Here is a 19,266-nt window from a genome sequence, read left to right on the forward strand (position 1 = left end):
TCCTTGCCTTCTCTGTAGTCCGGCGAAAGTTGTGCAAATGTGAGTTCCTCGATATCCCGGTTATCACGTCACTGCAGTGGCGGACCTGTGCGCTGCTACCACAGAAGAAACCATTGCTCAGGTCCGTCCAGCAGTCTAAGCTCATCGACACCTCACTGTGGATACTAACGGATCTTGAACGGTCGTACTCCTCATCGACGCACTATCCAACCTACGGTTCGTTGCGATCAAGGCCATTGGCAGGGACGCTGTGGCCTACCTGCATTGTGCGCTAACGGTACAACAACAGCCGTTGAGTAGTAACACACATTGTGTGTAAACACGGTACTGCGTTTGAGAATCATTTGTAGCACAATACTATTCTCATATAATACTATCCGCTAGGGCCTACTTGCACTTGATATCACTGCTTGGATCCCACGTCCTCGGAGGTATCCCACCGGACAGTTTTACTGGAACCATTCTCCCTGTTTAAATAGCGGAAATCGGTCGGAATGTGCACCCTACACATCTTCAATAACCATGTCCCTTTTTTCAGGAATCACCGTGTAGGATTGAGTGATAATCCACAGATTTGCCGCGTGCTTGAAACCCTCAATGGCCAGCAGAACGGGGGCTTCGAGCGAGGCAAATCTTAGTATCCAGCCATGCACCTCTTTGTAACCTGACCAAAGCTAATGACTTTAAAGTGCGGGAGACTAGCCTTATTAGCTCTGAAAGAAGTTCACATCCTACACACTCCTTGGCCCGTCTTTCATCAGATGGAAGTATCGAAATTGTACTGATCCGGTCCGCAATTATCCGTGGGTTATCATAGCCGTAGTGTGGCTCCTCAGTTCTTATTCTCTTGTTGGCGATATCGTTTGTTTAGAAAACCTTTTCTATGAAATTTTTTAAACATTCATTATCATGTGAGCTACCATTCGAAGACTCGTGCTTCCACTGGCTTATTAGTAGTTTCTTCTTCTGTTTTCCAGGGTGAGGTTGGTGTTTTCGAGTCGGTCGATAGTATCTCCATGAGTGACAGCATGACGTTCATCCTTCGAACAGCCTTCATAGTTGATCTATGTCTTTTGCACACCGACTTGGGGATTGTGGAAAAGCAGCGAAACATGGCATCTGGATCTATCGTGCGCCAATTTGCAAGGCTTTGTAAGTAGAAGTGCATGCGAAGTCCTTATTAACGAAACATGGTGTACTCAATGGGGTTTCGTAGCTTGTTTTTTTAGCTGGTAGTTACTCCGTCCTTTATTCTGTTTCTCTAATGGCTTGGCAGGAGTGGATCCATTGACTTGATTAAACTATTATACCGCACCTTTCCTGGCTGTCCCGCAATCATCTTTAAATATCATTTCATGTCTGGGACCAAAACAGCGAGAGTTGTGAAAGTAGGTAACGGAAAAGCGCTTCAAAAAACCCAGGTACATTCGTTCGTAAATTAAGTTTGCTCCATGGTGAGACCCAACGGAATTCCTCTTTTATAATATTCTCAAAACCTACTTTTACAGCGTAGCGCCGCCACCATTGACGCCAGTCTACGTCCTTTATTTGTTTCTCTAATGGCTTGGCAGGAGTGGATCCGTTGACTTGATTAAACTATCATACCGCACCTTTCCTGGCTGTCCCGCAATCATCTTTAAATATCATTTCATGTCTGGGACCAAAACAGCGAGAGTTGTGAAAGTAGGTAACGGAAAAGCGCTTCAAAAAACCCAGGTACATTCGTTCGTAAATTAAGTTTGCTCCATGGTGAGACCCAACGGAATTCCTCTTTTATAATATTCTCAAAACCTACTTTTACAGCGTAGCGCCGCCACCATTGACGCCAGTCTACCAAAGAGACTGCTATAACATAGAAAGTATCTGGTACCGAAATTTGTGGATAAACTTTGAATATACTGAACTGTCGCCTTAGATAACCATTTTCTGGGTTCTTCAACGTTCTTTTCTTTGTACCAGTGTCCTATCATGTCTGGAACCACATCATGACTTTAATTGGATGCAGAGAAACCAAAGTCATCTGAGTTTGAGTCTTTCAATTTACTCGAGAGTCTCGCATAAAACATCCCTGTACATATTGACCATTATGGAGAACGTTACGCGCGTGGAATGCAGTAGGAAATCATTACCTCTAGAAACTGGTTAGAATAATTTTGTATGTCAAAAAATATTGGATTGTTCCGAGTTTCTCGGTTTTTGCCACAAGCCGCTACCTACAAACCTTCCGCCTGAACCAGAATGAAACGCTTCGTGCACTATCGTTGGTTTGGGCCACCAGGTTGTTATCACCGATGGTGTAAGCCGGCCGATCGATGGTCACACGTGGACAAAGTCTAGCTCCGTTCGCTTGTTTTTCACTTTTTTTCCAAAACACTGTATTGCCCATTAACATAGCCATTTTCGGCTTCACTGTTCCTGTGATTTGTGTTTTCCTGGCAGATCTCACTGCGACCGTTCGAAACTGTTTGGAATCACGATTTCTCCACCTGCAGCCGTCACATCAATTGGTCCTTCAACTTAAGTCTTTCACTTTTGACCGGGACACTACACGATTTGTCTCGTTAACTGCCAATGATGCAGAACCATTCTCACTGAAACATGTCAAAACGCGTTCGGAATCTCGCAGTTCGACTGGATCCACTGAAACGGATTCCACTGGCGAACATACCATCACTCACCGGTTCCAATGTTCACAACTTCTTGCAAATATTCTCCAACCGGCATTTGAAATTGAGCTAGAAAGCATGGCTGTTCGTCTACTTTGCTTGACACAGTTGGTGGAAACACATGCCCTGCGATCGAATTCACGTCTTGGTTTCTGTGCTTTCCCCTGGCGGTCTATCACCTCTCTGTCGACGCACCAACTTTATCGACTTCACGAACTAAAACAGCAACATGACGCGAAGATTGTCCACATGCCTAAGGAAATTCAGCGTTTAGTGTATTCGCTACGTCCTACACTGAATTATCCAGTGGTACTAGTGAGTTTAAGACTATCAACGTTCGTGTCTCGAATTTCTTCGTATTCTTTTGTTTTGTTCACTGTAGGTCAAAGAAAGAATTTTTCTATTGACGTTGATTAGGCGCTACGCGGAAACTATCGAAAAATTTCTGTTCTCGTAGTCTGTATTTGTTGCTTTTTTTGTGAATAGGCGTCAGAATTCATTCCATTTAGTAGTATCTAGAGCCATGCCGGGAATGGGGCTACCTGCATATTTCCCATCAGAAGTTTTCCCATTTTGATGAAAAAGTGAGCTTGTTGATGAGACCGCCCTTATTGCCTGAATGATCTCAGTCTCTGAATCACCGTGGATGACTAATCAAAGTGTTCGCTAGTGGTACTCTTCTGCTTCCGATCCACTGAACAGAACTGGCTATTACCGTGCACAAGTACTAGGTGCGGCACGCTGTGCAGTAGCTAAGCTGGCATAGCTCCCGTTTGATTCCGGTTTGATTTTCCTCCGTCGTATTATGTTGCTTAAGCCTAATACTTTAAAATTACTTCCCTTCCCAACTGGAGTGGTGTTTCCGTTGAATTTTCGTCTGTTATGCTTTGAGGTTGATCAAGTGGTGGGATTATTCAGGTTGTCATTGAACATTACAGGGATTAGTGACGTACGAATTCATTCTTGCTGTGGACTCGTTCGCTTTCAGATGCTGCTTCACCAAGGATTGCTGCATAAGCTTTAAACAATTTCAATTGTTGGGGGCTCCCACATCGATTACTTTCGGGTCATACAATTTAGCAAGGTATCTTACCTTCTCTTTGAAGCATATTACCGTATTGGGCTCCGTCGAAGCTCTCCTGTCAGTCAACTAAGAGCTCCTTTTCAATCACCAATGTGATTGGCTTCAACTCTTCCTCGGTCTATCATGCTGGGATTTGTTATAAGTATTCTGCTTACTGTCATGTGGGGAATCCATCGGTAACTATCGCCCTTTTGTAACACATGCGACCCCTGTGGTGGAAATGTTGAATCGCGCTGGATGACTGGAAAAGATGTACGAGATTATACTCTTTACCATTACATCAGTACAACAGTCCGGAGTCATTTCCGATCTATTCAAACAAAGCACTTGGTACAAAGCTCCCCCAACTAGATGACCCCCTTTACATTTGATCTCTAACTGAGTTTTCAGGCTCCCACTACATACTTTGACGGATCCCTGTATTTGACCTGGCATCCGACAAATACCAAGCAGCGTGTGTTGGCAACTTTTCTCGCACGTTTTCACGTCTTGCCTGGAATTTAACCCATTGTATTCATTTTTGTGCATCCTTTCAGGATCAATCTTTTCTCAAAGCACCCATTGTACTCATTTTTGCACATCCTTTCAGGATCAATCTTTTCTCAAAGGTGTAATTCAACCACTCCACGAACCTCAGAGTTTGCTACAACCACGTGATCTGAATCGTCTTCAGGGCATCATTTTCAAGAGTGAGGTAAGCCTCCTCGGTTTATTTTAGGCCCCTGATTAGAGTACCGGTTTTACATTTCATTTTATCCTATAGAACAGTAGGTAGAAGTAGGTAGGGAGTAAGTACAGGTTAACCTGACCCGCTTGGTAGGTCGCTTTACCCAACCCAACCTTAATGTGATATCTGTGGATAAAGGAAACCCAGTCAAAAGTTATTTTAATGCAGTCGCTCATCCTGTGTATTGCCACTCTCTCCTCAGGAAATGAACAAAGTGCCAGAATTCCTGGCCATGGCGATTGCGTACTTCGTGTCCGCCCTCATGGTTGCCAAATATCGTGATGTGTTGGAACCGAATTTGGACGTCTTTGGCGCTGTTCCCTCTGACCGGTTTGCTTCCACACAGTCATCCGAAAACTCTCGACACCCTTCAGCGCCAAATGACGTGGCCTCTGTCCCTAACACGTACGATGTCGAAACTAACAATAATCAGTCCATCCCGGACACGACTACAACCGAAGTTGATGAATCGGAAGATGGTAATCAAGATAAGATTGCTTTTACAGCACCTTTTCTCTCCTCTTCATGATCCATTGATTCCTAAAAGGGTTGCGAGATGTAGTGAGCCGATTTTTTTGTCCTATCGTCTCTAACTCGGTAGCAAGGGAAGATTTACCTCTCTTTATTCGGTTTACTTCCGCCCGAATTTCTCTCTCAACTGCGTCTGAGGTTCGGATAGTGAGGGCGATATTTGCTCAGCTGGAGCAGTATGTTCTGCACTGCTTTTATCACTGAGCTTGTTCTCACCTTTTTTTCAGATGCTACTTACTCGACACAAAAGACAACGAGCGATAATATATCCCAAGATACGACCAGCACTCACTCGAGCCGTGGGGAGGATGTGTTGATATCCAAACTAAATACGGTTCTCACTTCGGCTGCCGTCTTTCTTCGTGATCTGTTGACAGATTTTTTCAATCACTTCTCGAAGCAGTTACTTGGATCTCACGGTCAAACTCTGCTCACCACCGGATTGTCGAGCATACGAGAGGATCAGTCGGCTGTCGGTCTCGTTATGTTGCTGTGCTCACAGGTAAGTTTAGAACCTGCTTCGATTTTGCTGGACTACTACTATCATTTATTTCTGAACAGCATGGTCACAAACATAAAAAGTGAGTGCAAGCGATGAATGCGAAAGAGTAACAGGATAATATGGGAGAGAAGAGAGAAAAGTCTCATTCGAAATCATACCAACAGTTCCAGTCTGATGAGATGAATCCCAAAGTATGTGAAGATTTTGATATGGAAACACGCGTCTAAAGACAACAACCGAAGAAAGGACAAACAATGGTGAATTCTCTTTAAGGCGCGGTAGGCGCTAGCATAGTCAAGACTCGCACCTCAGGCACAAAGTGTCCGTCATACTAGGTCTGGTGTGAGATTAAGTGGCAAAAATGTACCTTCAACGCCATGTGCCATGCATAAAAGTGTCATAAGTACGCAGAGAGCCCACAATGGCAAGCAAACACAACTTACTGACTGCGACCTAAGGAAGTCCCAGTCCAATAACAGCCTTAGCGGATTGAGGAAAGCAGATCCCTCGATAAGAGATTATCATCGGTTGTTGAACCAAAAAATCGAAAAGTCAACCGATTGCATGTAGGGCTGAGATTATGGCGATGGAATATTCATCAGCACCATACTTCTGCTTCTTCTCATTCCACCCAGTCACTCCGCGTCATCATTAGAAGCAGCTACACTTAGTTTCGCTGATGGTAGACTGTATGACTGTGTCACACACCTGTTTTTATTATGATTGGTATTTTCGATCGATTGCTCTCATATGCACCGATCTGAATGTTTGATTGCCACGACCTAGCGGGAAGTATCATTCCCTGTTGTGACCACTCAGTGGAGTGGATCTTCACACGTTTTGTACGATTAGCACTAATCCATCTCAAGTTCTGCACTTTTTGAGATGTCATCCTAATAAAGCTTCGAGCAACTGTTTGTGGATGAGCTAACTGTATATGAATTCACACTCTGGTTAACGGATAAGTCTACGTTATCCTAAGAGATTGGTACCTTCTTTCATGCTCGTTCGTGCGAATGTTCAAGGTTTCCCAGCGCTTTGACAGCGATGGCCAAGCGAAATCCGTCTACAACCTCTCTCCAGCACATGGGAATCCAACTACCTGTGGGACGATAATGCATACAAAAATGTATACGGTAACTAGAGAAATGAAATGGGGGAAGCGTGCGTTGCCGTTTTCTGCATCTGAATTCTCGATCTGGAGATCCAGGCCGATCACATCCATTTTGTCCGCTGGTGACCTCCCTAACGTTATTACCCTGGTCACGCTGTCCAAGTAAGCAAAGCGAAATTGCAAAAACGAACAACCTGTGACACCACTGGCTTTGCTTTTAATCAACTCAAAGTCTTTATGGAATCACAAACTCTTTTGAATTGAATGATTTCCGCAGTTCCTACCACTCATTTTCAACATACGTACTCTGATGTGTGATCCAAGGTTGTTCTCCCTCCCAAGTTATCTGGCTTCCATTCTTCCGTGTAAGTACGCAGAACTCCTCGTTACATTCTATTTCAACACCCGGATGGGGACACAATAAACCTTTGAAGTGTTTATGAGTTTAGATTGACGGACATTGCACGCAGGCGTTCGGAGAACAGTTAGACGGTCAGTTAGGCAAAAACCTCGACCACATAGTGAGTAAAATGAATACCTCATGCCTCATACGAAATGAAACTTTGTATATTAGAAGCTTGAGTCTGCGAATTGACGCCCTTCCCCCACCCGTTCTTCCGAAAACCTGAGTTTAGTTTAGGAATCATTGATCTAGTGTTAGAAGAGGTAACAGTTGTCCCTGAATAGGGGACGGAAACAACAAGGGGCAACTTTGATAAACGGACCACCAGTGTGTTGGCCAACAAACCCAGTAAAACAACTTGCGTATTCCATCTCAACGACCTCATGATTCTGGGTTGGGTTGGGTAGTGTAGCCACGTCCATCGAGCCGATTAACCTATAGCTTATATGAAACGTGGTCTGGCTGAGCACTTTTGGAAACCGATCACCTGCTTTTTTACATACAGTAACAACAGCCATCCCCTCCAAGATGCGGCAGGTAGTAGTTGTCAACACGCGTAACGGAGTCAAATTCTGGTCATCGATTCTTGTAAATCATGTGCCATTTACTCCTCACGAATACTGTTCGTATAACATTGAGTGTAGCTAAATATAATTGCTTACTTTGAAGATCAATCCATCACTCCACTGTCACCATATGAACTATTAAAATTTCTTAACGAACCTCCGGTGATTTCATTCAGACTCCACATCGACACTTGGAACACTTTCCATGAAAGCGTTATGTGCTGTTTTCAACAGCTCTGAATTTCATTCCTTCATAATCACTTTCCCCTTCTGCTTTTCAGGAATGGCAAACCTCATTGCAAAAGAATGCCGGATTGGCCTTCATTGAACTAATTAACGAAGGGCGCGTGCTTAATGCCGCTACGCGCGAGCATTTACTACGCGTCAGTGAAGAGGCAGTCTTTCTGCTTTGTCGTCTTGCTACGACTGACACGAGATATCATGCACAGTTTTGTGAGCTCGCCGCGCGTTGGTCTGCCCACAGTAAGGAGGAGATGCGTCTGTGCGATCATCTGATTAGTGCGGCTCGACGGCGAGACCAGTTGTCAGCGTTGTTTCTTAACAATAATGTCCACCGCTTGTTAAATCAACTTCTCAGCAACTGGGCATTCTTTGTGCAGTTGCCGACTGAGTTGGCTGTAGGAATTCGAAATAACCAAAGGTGAGTATACTTCTGGCTTCATTCACCCATTTTTTACTTACATACAGGAGGAATCCAAATTTCTTACAGCAGTCAGTTTATAGCACGCGAAAAACCAATAAGACTGTCCGTTTTTTCGATCTACTCTGCTTCCAACAGATCAAAACCATTTCGATTTTCACCACCCACCAAAAATTTCAGTTTCCCACCGCGTCTTTAGATTAATGCGACTCATTTGTCGCAAGTAGGTGCTCAGTATTCGCACGATGGAATCGAATTTTCGAAAGGCACGACGTGTCCCTGATGGACTAAATCAGACAGGCAATTGAGTTCAGAGTGCCGTCCAAACTTTTGTGCCCCATCTAGGCATCCCAGGGTCCCAGCGATGCTAGGAAAGTATTCCACCATATTTTTTTCCGCCAGAGGTATGATTGCTTGGCTGGACAATTGCATCTGGTGAGCTGCGAAGATATGAACGTAGAATAGGGTGGTTTTTGGTTCGAGCACATGCGCAACTAAACGCTTCATTTTGGCCCAAAACGTTTGGCAGCTAAAAGCATTGTGCGGCCAAAGATCCTCCGCAAAAAATGTTCAGGGAATGCTAATACTCCTCGGTTCGTATCAAGCTACGTACACAAACAAGTTTCATGGCATGTACTATCACTGAAATACTAGACAAATGCGGGATTTTCGCCCACAAAATTGTTGTCTTCAATCCGTCCACGGTATCGAAGATCCTTGTTCAGTTTTGTCCAGAAATTATTCTTAGGTCGCACCAATTTCCGAGATATCAGCAATTGTTAAGCAGTATGGAGGTAAAAGTGTAAGCACGGCCCTTTAAAATTGACGAAATTCGTTTCTGATGCCACAGATGAGACGAGTCGGCGAACAACAGAAATGTATCGTCTACATAATCCAGACAATACATAGACTAATGATTCCTCAGAATGTGCATTCCATGACCACGTCGATGACAAAAACTGGACAACATAAAGGGGCAACATTTTTGACGAACTTCGCTAGTTTTCGGTAGGCTTTTGGACCATTCATTGAGCACTTTAACTGGATTGGTGGTATGGAGACACAGAGGGAAATAGTGCGAACAGCAAGAACATTCCCCCAAAGCCCCCTCCCAACCACATAGTCGAGAAAAGTCGGTCGGCGGTATCTGTTCCGCTACTCAAGCACTTGACAGAAGTCTGGTGACACTGCAAGGGTATATGAGCACTTCAGAGACTGGTAGAAAGTCTAAACTCACAGACTACGGCTCGAAATAAGCTACCCGAATGAGTGAGCAGAGGCACGAGGCCATCTAAAACTACTCCACCCATTAGGCTTCCAATATTGTTGTTGATGGACTGTCAGAAGGCCTAAAAGAGTTTCCGTGCATTCCCAATCTCATTGAACTCTATTTTTTGAACTTTCTGTTCCCACTACATCTTTTTGTCTTCACGCAGACCACGTTTGAGCTGTTGTCTAATAAGCCCACCAGCCAGATGGTAATGTGGGCCTAAAGGGTAGGGATTATCGAGGAGCGCTAGCGTTCTGTATTCAGTGGCTTCCGTGTACTCTATCTGAAACTTCACAAGCAGAGTCCAGGGTGTCACGTGTTGCCAAGGTTATCTTATCACAGTTGTCTTTAACGCGGAGCACCTCATATCACTTACTGGACAGGCCCGACGCCCATAGCTAAATCGAGGGTTTTTATGAGGTGAAAATGCTCGGCATCTAGAACTTTCATTTCACTCTGCCAACGAATTTTTTGGCTCCTTATAATCACACTCTAACAAACTGGCTAGACAGTTGTTCACCTTGTGGTTGGGCGAGCGACTCCGGTTCTACTGCATATTCTGCTTATTTCAGCGTCACTGTAGGCGCACCCACCACCTGCACTGATGGTGTTCATGCCATTCTTTTGTTGACCAGAGTGCTATTTTGTCTCTTTTGAGTGGATAGCCCACTGACGAGAGTCCTTTAAGATCGAAACTATCGAAGTCATGAACTTGGAATATCGCTGTTGAAATCCGTGAGCATCGTGCATGATGGTCAATAATAGATTGGCAAATTTCGTGCCTTTGCAGCTCCAATAGTGATGTATGCAACTCCTTTTAGCATCTGGCTACCCTGAGGTGAATGAGAGCGCAAAAAACGGTAGCCGGAATAGCCTTTCACATGCCGCAATACCTGTTTTTTTTTACGACCGAAGAAGCACCATACCCCATCTGACCTCGAACTTACCTTGGCACATTCTTTCAATCCGTTCAATCAAAAACCTCGTTTTTAGCTGTGGTACTCGGTTTTTTCTTTGGCTCGCACAGAATCCACGTCTGGTAAATTCGTCGTGCGCATGTAGGTGGATTTTTGAGTTTTACTCATTTCTGCTTCTGCTCTGTTTCTGCCGTTGGATTCAGTCACTTGGTACATTCTATCCATCTTTCACTGATAGCCCATATAAACGAAGTCCAGTCACTAAAGAATTTTATCTTCTCGATTGCTGGGAGGATGACAGTCGCAGACGACGTCGCTTCTCACCCAACCCTTACGGAAGTAGTCATGCTTCGGCAGTGCTCTATGATGTGCACCCTTCAATCCAGCCAAAGGCCCAGCCTAAACCTCAACTGGAAGCAGTCTTAAAATCTTCTCTCGCTCATTCTGATATTCTGGATCAGTCTACGGAAGATATAGAAGACAATTCACATGCGTCATCCACCCCGGATTCCTTGTCTGGACAAACAGAAACTCGAGGTTCGGAGCTAGAAGATATTTTCAGTCAGTATGAAGAAATCACCGAATCCATGGATTTTGTCGTGTTTCCTGAAGGTTCGTTTTAGCACTTTAACTGTGTTCGTCCTCGAATCCTTTACGTTACTTATTGCATCTAGTATAGCAACTACGTAGAAAATATTTCCGGTTCGTTGTCGATTATAGCGCTGTGTTGTTTGTCCGTCGATACTTCCCAAGCTGAAATCATTTAAAGCTCTTGAAAAATTCACTTCGTTGTCATCACATGCCCTTCAGTTTTCATGTCCTACTTTACTCGTCCTGAATTCTCGGGAGGGCGAATCAGTTTGGACACAAACTAGTGTATGCGATATGCCGGTCACTTTAGAGCATCGTAACACCCTGGATGATTACACAAAATTCATTAAAGTGAGCCTGTGGTTTCTGGGTGCTTTGGATAGCACACTGTGTACGCCTTCATGGTCGTCATCCCGGTAACCTAATGCTTGAGTTAGTGCTATAAAAATTTTATTTTAGAGAGTCCTGTATTGAAACGACGATTCGCAGTATGACTTATTCTGCTTCGGTATTCTCCGATGCTGCCATAGGTCGCATAAACTTGGTTGTTCTGATAATTTTTATCTTACTGTTCACAATGACCGTGTATTTCGGCTCGTGTCCAGAGAACTCTTGTCCGAGTTTTTCCAATTCACCTTTGTCCCACTTCCATCGTTCGTGCTTATCAGTTTGGATTGTTGTATCTAGGTGATACGGTATTCCCTCCCTGGATAAAAAAAAATCAGAAAATAAACGTTCTTATCGAAGAGACAATTTCAGAGGCACGGGGTTTTACTCTGCAATCCTCAGGAGCCAAGCAGGACGGCACACCTCTTGATCTCCTCTAAGAGAAAAACCTTGAAGTCCTATAAAATCGTTTCCAAGTTATTGAGGGACTGTATTATCAGCACACTAGCCCACATTAGTCAGATTTTTTCGACTGAATTGATAAATTAGCCTTGTATAGGCACAGCGCTTTTTGTCATTCCGATTGGTGGTGATGACGTTTTGAAGAGTAGGGTGAAACAGTGCATACCAGCTTTTGAAGATTCTGTTATCTCTCAAAGTAGTTGGTTAGTTACGAGACATCTTCCGCATGAGTCCACTGGTCCGTCTTCCATTAGTGCTACATTGTTAGCTATATTGTGTCAATGAAGGATATGCAAATTTATTGCACCTGGATAGCATTAGTGTCGGATGAATTGGCGAATTCCTTCCGGAATTCACTAAACCTCTTGGAAACAGCCCCACACAAGCTTAATTCCAGTACCTCAGCGCTCAAGATTCAGTCCCTATTGGTCGGCTCCTCACAAGGAACACCCACGTTGATTAGACATTCTATAATCTGTCGATAGTGTTGCATCTCAAGTAACGGGACAAACTTACTCTTGTCCTTAACTTCCAGGCAATTCGGCACGAAGAAAATGCGTCCATGCATGACCAAGACTGCTTAGTGTTGAAATGTGTCTGGAAATTTAACTAAATGAGAGCACTCATGTGCTATTCCAGACTTTCCCATTATCCTTTTGGGGAATATGTTAATTACCAAGTGTATCAGAAAGCAGAATGCACTTTTAAGGATTACCGACTTTCTTTCACTGTTTCACTAGACATTCGTGTTTCAACAACAATAATACACTTAGCATTCTTCATACGATGTCCTGATCGACCCTTAAAATCGGAATCGGATCTTGGTGATATAAAACTCGAAGTGTTACAATCCTCTTTCAAGTCATCCTAGGACCTCTGGTGAGGCATATTGTACATCTTGCCGGTTTAGCTCGTAACGTTTTGGAGATTTTTGGGATGACTTGTCTTCTGTTTCTGATTCACCTCTGAACCCTGTTGGTGTTATCGTATAAGGACTTCACTCGAGCCTTATTGACAGTTTTTATGTCTACTATGCTTTGTCCATGAAATCTAAATGGGTACTGACACGTGTGCAAACAGCCCAAATTGTTTCCTCATGCCTCTTTACACAATTTTTTGCACGCTACCTAACCTGTGTCCTAGCTCACGCGAATGACAATGGTTGCATTCTTTTCACCCTCTGGCGACCGGAGATTTTCGCGTTCCTCCCGTTAGTCCGTATTGGCTCATCGCAGAATAGGTTATCGATCTTTCGGTTGTCCTGGTAACGCCGAAGCATAGCTTCCGCAGTTAAGTGGGTGTCGAGGCCTTGTTTTCATTGACCGAAATTCCGGATGGGCTAGTCACTTGAATAGTATGAATTAACCGAAAGCTATCCCTCTACACGTTTTGTTGATATATCCGTTGTTTATCTGATTGACTCAAAACCTTGATTGTCTGCGATCTTTGGGTTTTGTAAAAATTCCCCTGGAGATCTTTCGACTTAAAATCGTAATAAGTTCCGCCCATCTCTGCTCTCCATACTGTAGAATTATTAACAACAGGTAAGCGTCACATACCGGGGCAATCACCTTTTTTTCTTAAAGTAAGGAGAAACTGTATGTTTCTAGCGTGCAACTCGTCACTGTTCCGACGATTTATCTTTGCATTCGCATTTCTCCTAGCGATATAATTCTATGACAGTCGTGCAAATGAACTCTTGTGTTTGTCTCAGCGAACTCCAACGCGCGATTGCCACAATTTTTGGCTTCTTTTCAAATATTGTTGTATGTGCATGACCGACTTGGCGGGTCAATTTTTAACCTGGAATCCACTGTCAATAGGTATCATCTTGCTGATGGCTTTTTTGGCTTTCGCTTTCCTGTTCTCACATCTGCCGACCTCTTGGCATGTTTGTGTGTCATGTTTCCTGCGGCTTGTTTCATTAACTGATATTCTATATCAAGGTGGAAACTTGCTCCCATTGTATAGCCATCGTCCCCAGTTTCAGGTTATGGTATTCCGATTGGTTGGAATATGTCGCAATCGATGTTCACTATTCTACCAAAACAAAATTGATGGCTCAGTTTTATCTCTTGTCTCTTTCTATGTTAGCATGACTGTTTCCTATCTCCAACAGAACTTATTTCCAGTCTGGCCTCCGCTTATACTTAGGCCTAGTTGTGAATGAAGTCGTGTCCAGATGGTTCGTACAATTGAAAACAGCTGTTTTTTTAGTTCGAATCAAGTGCCTCGTCTGATCCCCGGGGTAAACTTTTGTCACAAGTTTCTCATCCAATAGCTGCAGTACGCATCTCACGAAACTCCGGAGAGTATTGAACCCGCGGCCTCCTGATTAATAGTCTGGACACAACCGTTCAGCCCCAAGTGGCTGTTCAGCAGTGAATTCTCAGATGGAATTCCACTCGTCGGGTTAATTTTATTTTTCCTCCGAGTCACTAAGAGATTGTTGGTAGTGTGAGGAGACTTGAGAATTTTAATGAAAACTGGAATTTACTGTTGGTTGATCAGATGACCGTTGGTCTATTCGCCGAGCTTGGCATTCGGCTTGTAAATGTTTCCTCCCCAGTCGAGAAGATATAGTCAGTGCGCAACTGCGCATTACCAAACTCGGTGAACAGATTAAGGACCATCTGATCAACCACCAGTAAGCACACCTGAACTACCAATATTTCGGCACACTGACAGACTGGAGTTTCGTTAGATGCGCACTATTGACGATGCCCAATAAGGGTGAAACAGCTGTACAGTGCTTTTCAGCTTTTCAGCATAGATTAACTTCACTTACAGGACGAAAACTCCATTAAGATTCCCGAATCTCCTCACACTACCAACACCATTCTTTGGCCCCGATTCCTGGGCTTCACTAGTGTCTTCACTTCCTTCAGCCAAAGCAGCATAACGATAATATTCCAGCAACTCTCCGTCCACAAATGTTATTTCCGATGGATTTCGTGATGGCTGAACGGTGTTCACTTCCTGCTAACCATACCTAAAAACAGATGGGATAGGTCTTCCCATATCTGTGTTGTGATGACTCCAAGTTGGGATTCGTTATCCGGCATGGTGCATTTAGATGTTAGCTTGTTGAATCTACCTCACGCCGAATGTTTCAAAGGCGTGGATTTGGATAGTTGAACCTTTTCAGTTAATGAAACAAGTGACTATTTCGTAGGGCCAAATTGAGTAAATTAGAGGTATCGGACAATAACTGCAGAACCAACCAGATGAAGCGTGAATCTCTGGTAGGGAGTGGGTAGTCCGTTCTCGAACCCTGAGTGTTTTTCTTGTATTATTCTAAACCATCTTTTGCTGATTAACAAAGGGTTGTTCGCACCGGGAAAATGAATCGATCAGGTACGAGCACGGATAATGGCTGGTAGGGTATAGCTGTCATGCGCTTACGTCACCTTTCGCAGTTCGGGAAAGTCACTATGTCCGCAGGTTAAAGACAAACCCCACAGAGATCAAGGTACGGTTTCCTTACTGGGTATATCATTCATTCGGTTTGGACCACTTTTGTTTTGGTGAAATCTTTTTTGCTCTTAAGGACCTGTACGTATTCCGACCCGCTCGATTTCCTCAGTCATATGGAATATTCGGAAATCACATACTTGTTTGCTTTGCTTGTGCCGAGCGATCTGATCAAGAGTTGCTTTCCTAACCTATGTTGTACTACAATTCTGCTCATTGCTAATAAATCCTAACCGCTATTTCTAATCTACTTACTTTTAATGGCAAACATCAATCATGAATAATAACAAAGGGTAACTAATCTCTTTAATCTCTCTACAACGAACGGTGTTCCCAAGAACTAGAGTTTCTCAGCCTAATTTGTTAATCTCTTTTTACCTAAAGCATTATACATTTTATAGAATACTATTTTTTCACCTCTTCTACCTATGTTTTAAGATACGATTCTGTTCTCCGTGCCTTGCGTTATGGTATCTTTCGGAATCAGTATTCGTGGAACTTTGTCAGTCTCTAAGTCTGATCTACGTTTCGAGCGTGATCCGAGCAATCCTCATAATCAGAATTTGGATAAAGACGTGAGTTTCACCCCCTCTACCGTTCGTGCCAATGTTATACTGCTGTGCAACGCTTTGTTTTTATTATTTTTCAATATTATTGTTACTTTTATTTTGGGACATTTTTCTACTCTCCGCTAATGATTCTTCAGTGCCAACTGTTTCTAACTCTGCCTGGAATTTGATGGGTTTTGTCAATTGTAACACTTGATGCCCGGTTATTGGCCAGCCTAGCTGTTGGCAATTAAGGCGAACTTCTCTACAAGCGTTTTGTTCAGTCCACGTTTTCATTGTGCTACCCATGCCCTACCTTTTATTGTCACTAGGTGCTTGTGTATGTCGAGCCCGCTCGCACGAGATGGTTGTTCTCCGAAATCCAGGCCGTCTTTGGTCGTCGCTACTTACACCGTACGATAGCGATTGAACTATTTGTAACCTGTCGAAGTAAGTTAGCGGGTGGTGAAGTAACCTCTGTTGCCTGTTCTTCTTCCGATATTTTGCGATGCATGCTGACATGAGGCTATAATCGCAATTCAGCTAGTTTGTCTGACGCACCAGTCTCAAGCACTGTCGACTTAGTGGTTTTCGTCATTAGAAATAAACCACAGCTATGGGCGTAAAAATGTCTCTTCTCCGGATTCGGATCAGACAGTGCACTTGCATGAGAAAAGGAAAGCCACTGAACTGCATTACCGCAGTGTGATTGGATATTACTCAAGCGTCCACCATTATTCAGAAATTTTGACTGATCGGCTGGCCTAGGTAGAACAACATAAGACAGCACGTGCTCGCCCGATCAGTCGGTGGCGCATACACTGTAAAATCAGAAAACAGTTCATTAGATTGATGGATTTGCTTATCCGTACCCACAGCAACAAAGACTGTGTACTGTAATTTAAAGTAGCCTGGTCCTAATCGTCCGGGTAGCCTGAATGTAACCGTTGTTTTGCTGTCGTCATTCTGGTTAGTAGCGACTTTGTCATTGGTAAAACACCCGCTGACTCACTGCAATAGCCGCACAACCACGTCAGATTCCAGAATAATGATCGAAACTTCAGCATTAATACTTGCAACTGCCCATTTGAGGGTCCGAGCTGGGTGCCAATGGTCGAAAAACCTATGGTAGCACATGAGCAATTTTACGCGTTAGGAGGACAGGGTGGGACTTTCATTAAGACACCCTCCCATTGTTCGTCAATGTGACCAATCGAACTGCCCATTTGAGGGTCCGAGCTGGGTGTTAATAGTCGAAAAACCTGTGGTGACACGAGCAAATTTACGCGTTACGAAGACAGAGTGGGGATTTCATTGAGATACCCTCCCATTGTTCGTCAATGTTACCAATCATCTGTTTGGGTCGTACATTCGTGAATAGTTAAACAACGTCAAAATAGCCTATCTGTTGGCTATCTAAATGTTTTCCCAACAAGAGGAAACTGTCGAGTTTCTCTGGGTCAGAACATGCCTTCATTGTTCGGATTCGTTATCTTCAGGAGCAGGCCTCCCCTCCGTCGTGTAAAGCGGTACAAGGGACAGATTACAAGGCCAATGAGTTTCGACGAAATAAAATCATCCCGCGGCTTGTTTTTTCTCCTGCCCTGTTTGTATTCATCAGAGGATTACCATACCTCAAATTCTTGCTTACCCTGTGTTTCCTACTGATATTAGTCCACAGAGAGTTCTTCAAAATCGAAGTCGAAATGCGATTATGTGCTGTGCTCACCATACTTCCCACACTGGACTGAAACTGGCTCCATATCGTGTTCTGTTATCTCTGCTTTCAAAAACAACTTCTCTAAACCTGGAGGTTGATGTTATCTCTTTTTATAGTGACTTTTATGATGACTTTTTATAGGGACTGTCGGGAACGCAACATGCAAGAGATTGTGTGGACTGTGTATTATATCCCTTGTCTTTTAGCGGAAACCGATAAGCTTCTTCGTAGTTGATAGCGTACCCACGTACTTTTCTACTGCGCTTTGTTCTCGGATTTGAGAGATGGCGTTTGCACGAAGTTTTTGAGTTGTTGGAACTATACTTATAGAGGTCCTTTTCTGTCTGTCGATGAGCCCTTATCTGGTTGGAACTGCTGTTTGACTAGCTCCAACCCGCTGTAGATTCGGACGAAGTGGACGCATTCTAATTGACACTCGGCGCCTAGCTATCATGCCAGCCGAAGGAAACACGAGGTCTGAGATACTGTTAGGTTTTCCAAGTCTAGACAAGAGCAGTCGAGATGCAGCGGTTGGGTTCGAACCACGAACTTTCCTGACAGTAAGTGGCATTAATGGAATTTTTTCACTGTTGCTTCGAAAGCTTCCCTTGTTTCGCTTACCTTTCGGCCTTGGCGCTTTCTCTTTTTGCCATCGCGTTCTTCTCAGTATTGGGGTTTGTAGCTGTGCGTTTATCATTCTTATAGTTCTCTGTGCTCGCCGGTGGGTTTTGAGAATTTGTAACCTGAATGCGCAACTTGTCGATCACATTTACAGACTCCGTGTTTCTGGCGTTCGAAGATGCTGATACCTTGAAGCGTGTTGTTAACGTGCTTCCTCCCGTTGGTGTTGGATCCAAGTACGGACTGCCGCGTGCTCGGACTGTCAGTCTAGACAGCCCGCGACGTCTTTTTCAACAGTCCAATATGACGCAGCGTTGGCAATGTCGGGAAGTATCCAACTTCGATTATTTGATGTATTTGAATACGATCTCTGGACGAACTTATAATGATATGAACCAGTATCCAATATTCCCATGGATTTTGTCTAACTACACAAGTGAACAGTTGGACCTCAACGAACCGACAAACTATCGTGACCTATCGAAGCCAATTGGTGCTCTGGATCCGAAACGGAAGGCCTATTTTGACGAACGGTATGCGACATGGGACGATGACTCCCAGCCGCCGTTTCATTACGGCACACATTACAGCACAGCAGCCTTTGTGCTTGGTTATTTGCTACGTATCGAACCATTTACTACTCTGTTCCTCCATCTTCAAGTAAGCCGATTCTTTTTTTTCTATGTTCATATGTCAATTTTCCGGTCCCTCTGACGTATTCTTTACTTGTTGATCGCACAGCGCGTAGCTAGAGGCGATCTACGGCGTGATAACCAATAGTAGCCCTTCACAAATCATGACCGAATTTTCCGCCGTCTTTACTGGCCTAGTGCACCGATTCAAGTATTTTTGTGAACCCGTATGTCGAATTAGGCCGTCGATACCGGCGCACCGCCCCCTCCCTATTTATGTGAGAAAACCACTGATCTTATTAAGTCACTAGACTGAATGAGAAACAGGTGACTTTGTTGGAGCGCCGTGAGCTGTGGACTCCTAGTGAGAATGACTTGGAGTTGCAGTTT

The 19,266-nt window shown here is 43.9% G+C and overlaps 2 protein-coding genes across 2 annotated transcripts in view; one reads left to right on the top strand and one right to left on the bottom strand.

The window, feature by feature from the left end:
- T265_12542 (hypothetical protein) overlaps positions 1-19,266 on the top strand; it is a gene marked incomplete at both ends in the record, with an annotated part of 63,399 nt that overhangs the window by 31,138 nt on the left and 12,995 nt on the right. The window contains 10 exon segments of the mRNA XM_009164266.1: positions 978-1,152; positions 2,440-2,981; positions 4,340-4,444; positions 4,680-4,956; positions 5,236-5,510; positions 7,875-8,254; positions 10,680-11,053; positions 15,794-15,930; positions 16,236-16,353; positions 18,399-18,904. Of these exon segments, the coding sequence (XP_009162530.1) occupies positions 978-1,152; positions 2,440-2,981; positions 4,340-4,444; positions 4,680-4,956; positions 5,236-5,510; positions 7,875-8,254; positions 10,680-11,053; positions 15,794-15,930; positions 16,236-16,353; positions 18,399-18,904 (2,889 nt within the window).
- On the bottom strand, positions 11,528-14,946 carry T265_12541 (hypothetical protein; the record flags this gene model as incomplete). The annotated part of the gene is given in 3 exon segments (XM_009164265.1): positions 11,528-11,738; positions 14,670-14,860; positions 14,869-14,946. Coding segments are annotated over 3 exon segments (480 nt in total).

The sequence above is a fragment of the Opisthorchis viverrini genome (assembly GCF_000715545.1).
Source record: "Opisthorchis viverrini unplaced genomic scaffold opera_v5_4, whole genome shotgun sequence".
NCBI lineage: Eukaryota > Metazoa > Platyhelminthes > Trematoda > Opisthorchiida > Opisthorchiidae > Opisthorchis > Opisthorchis viverrini.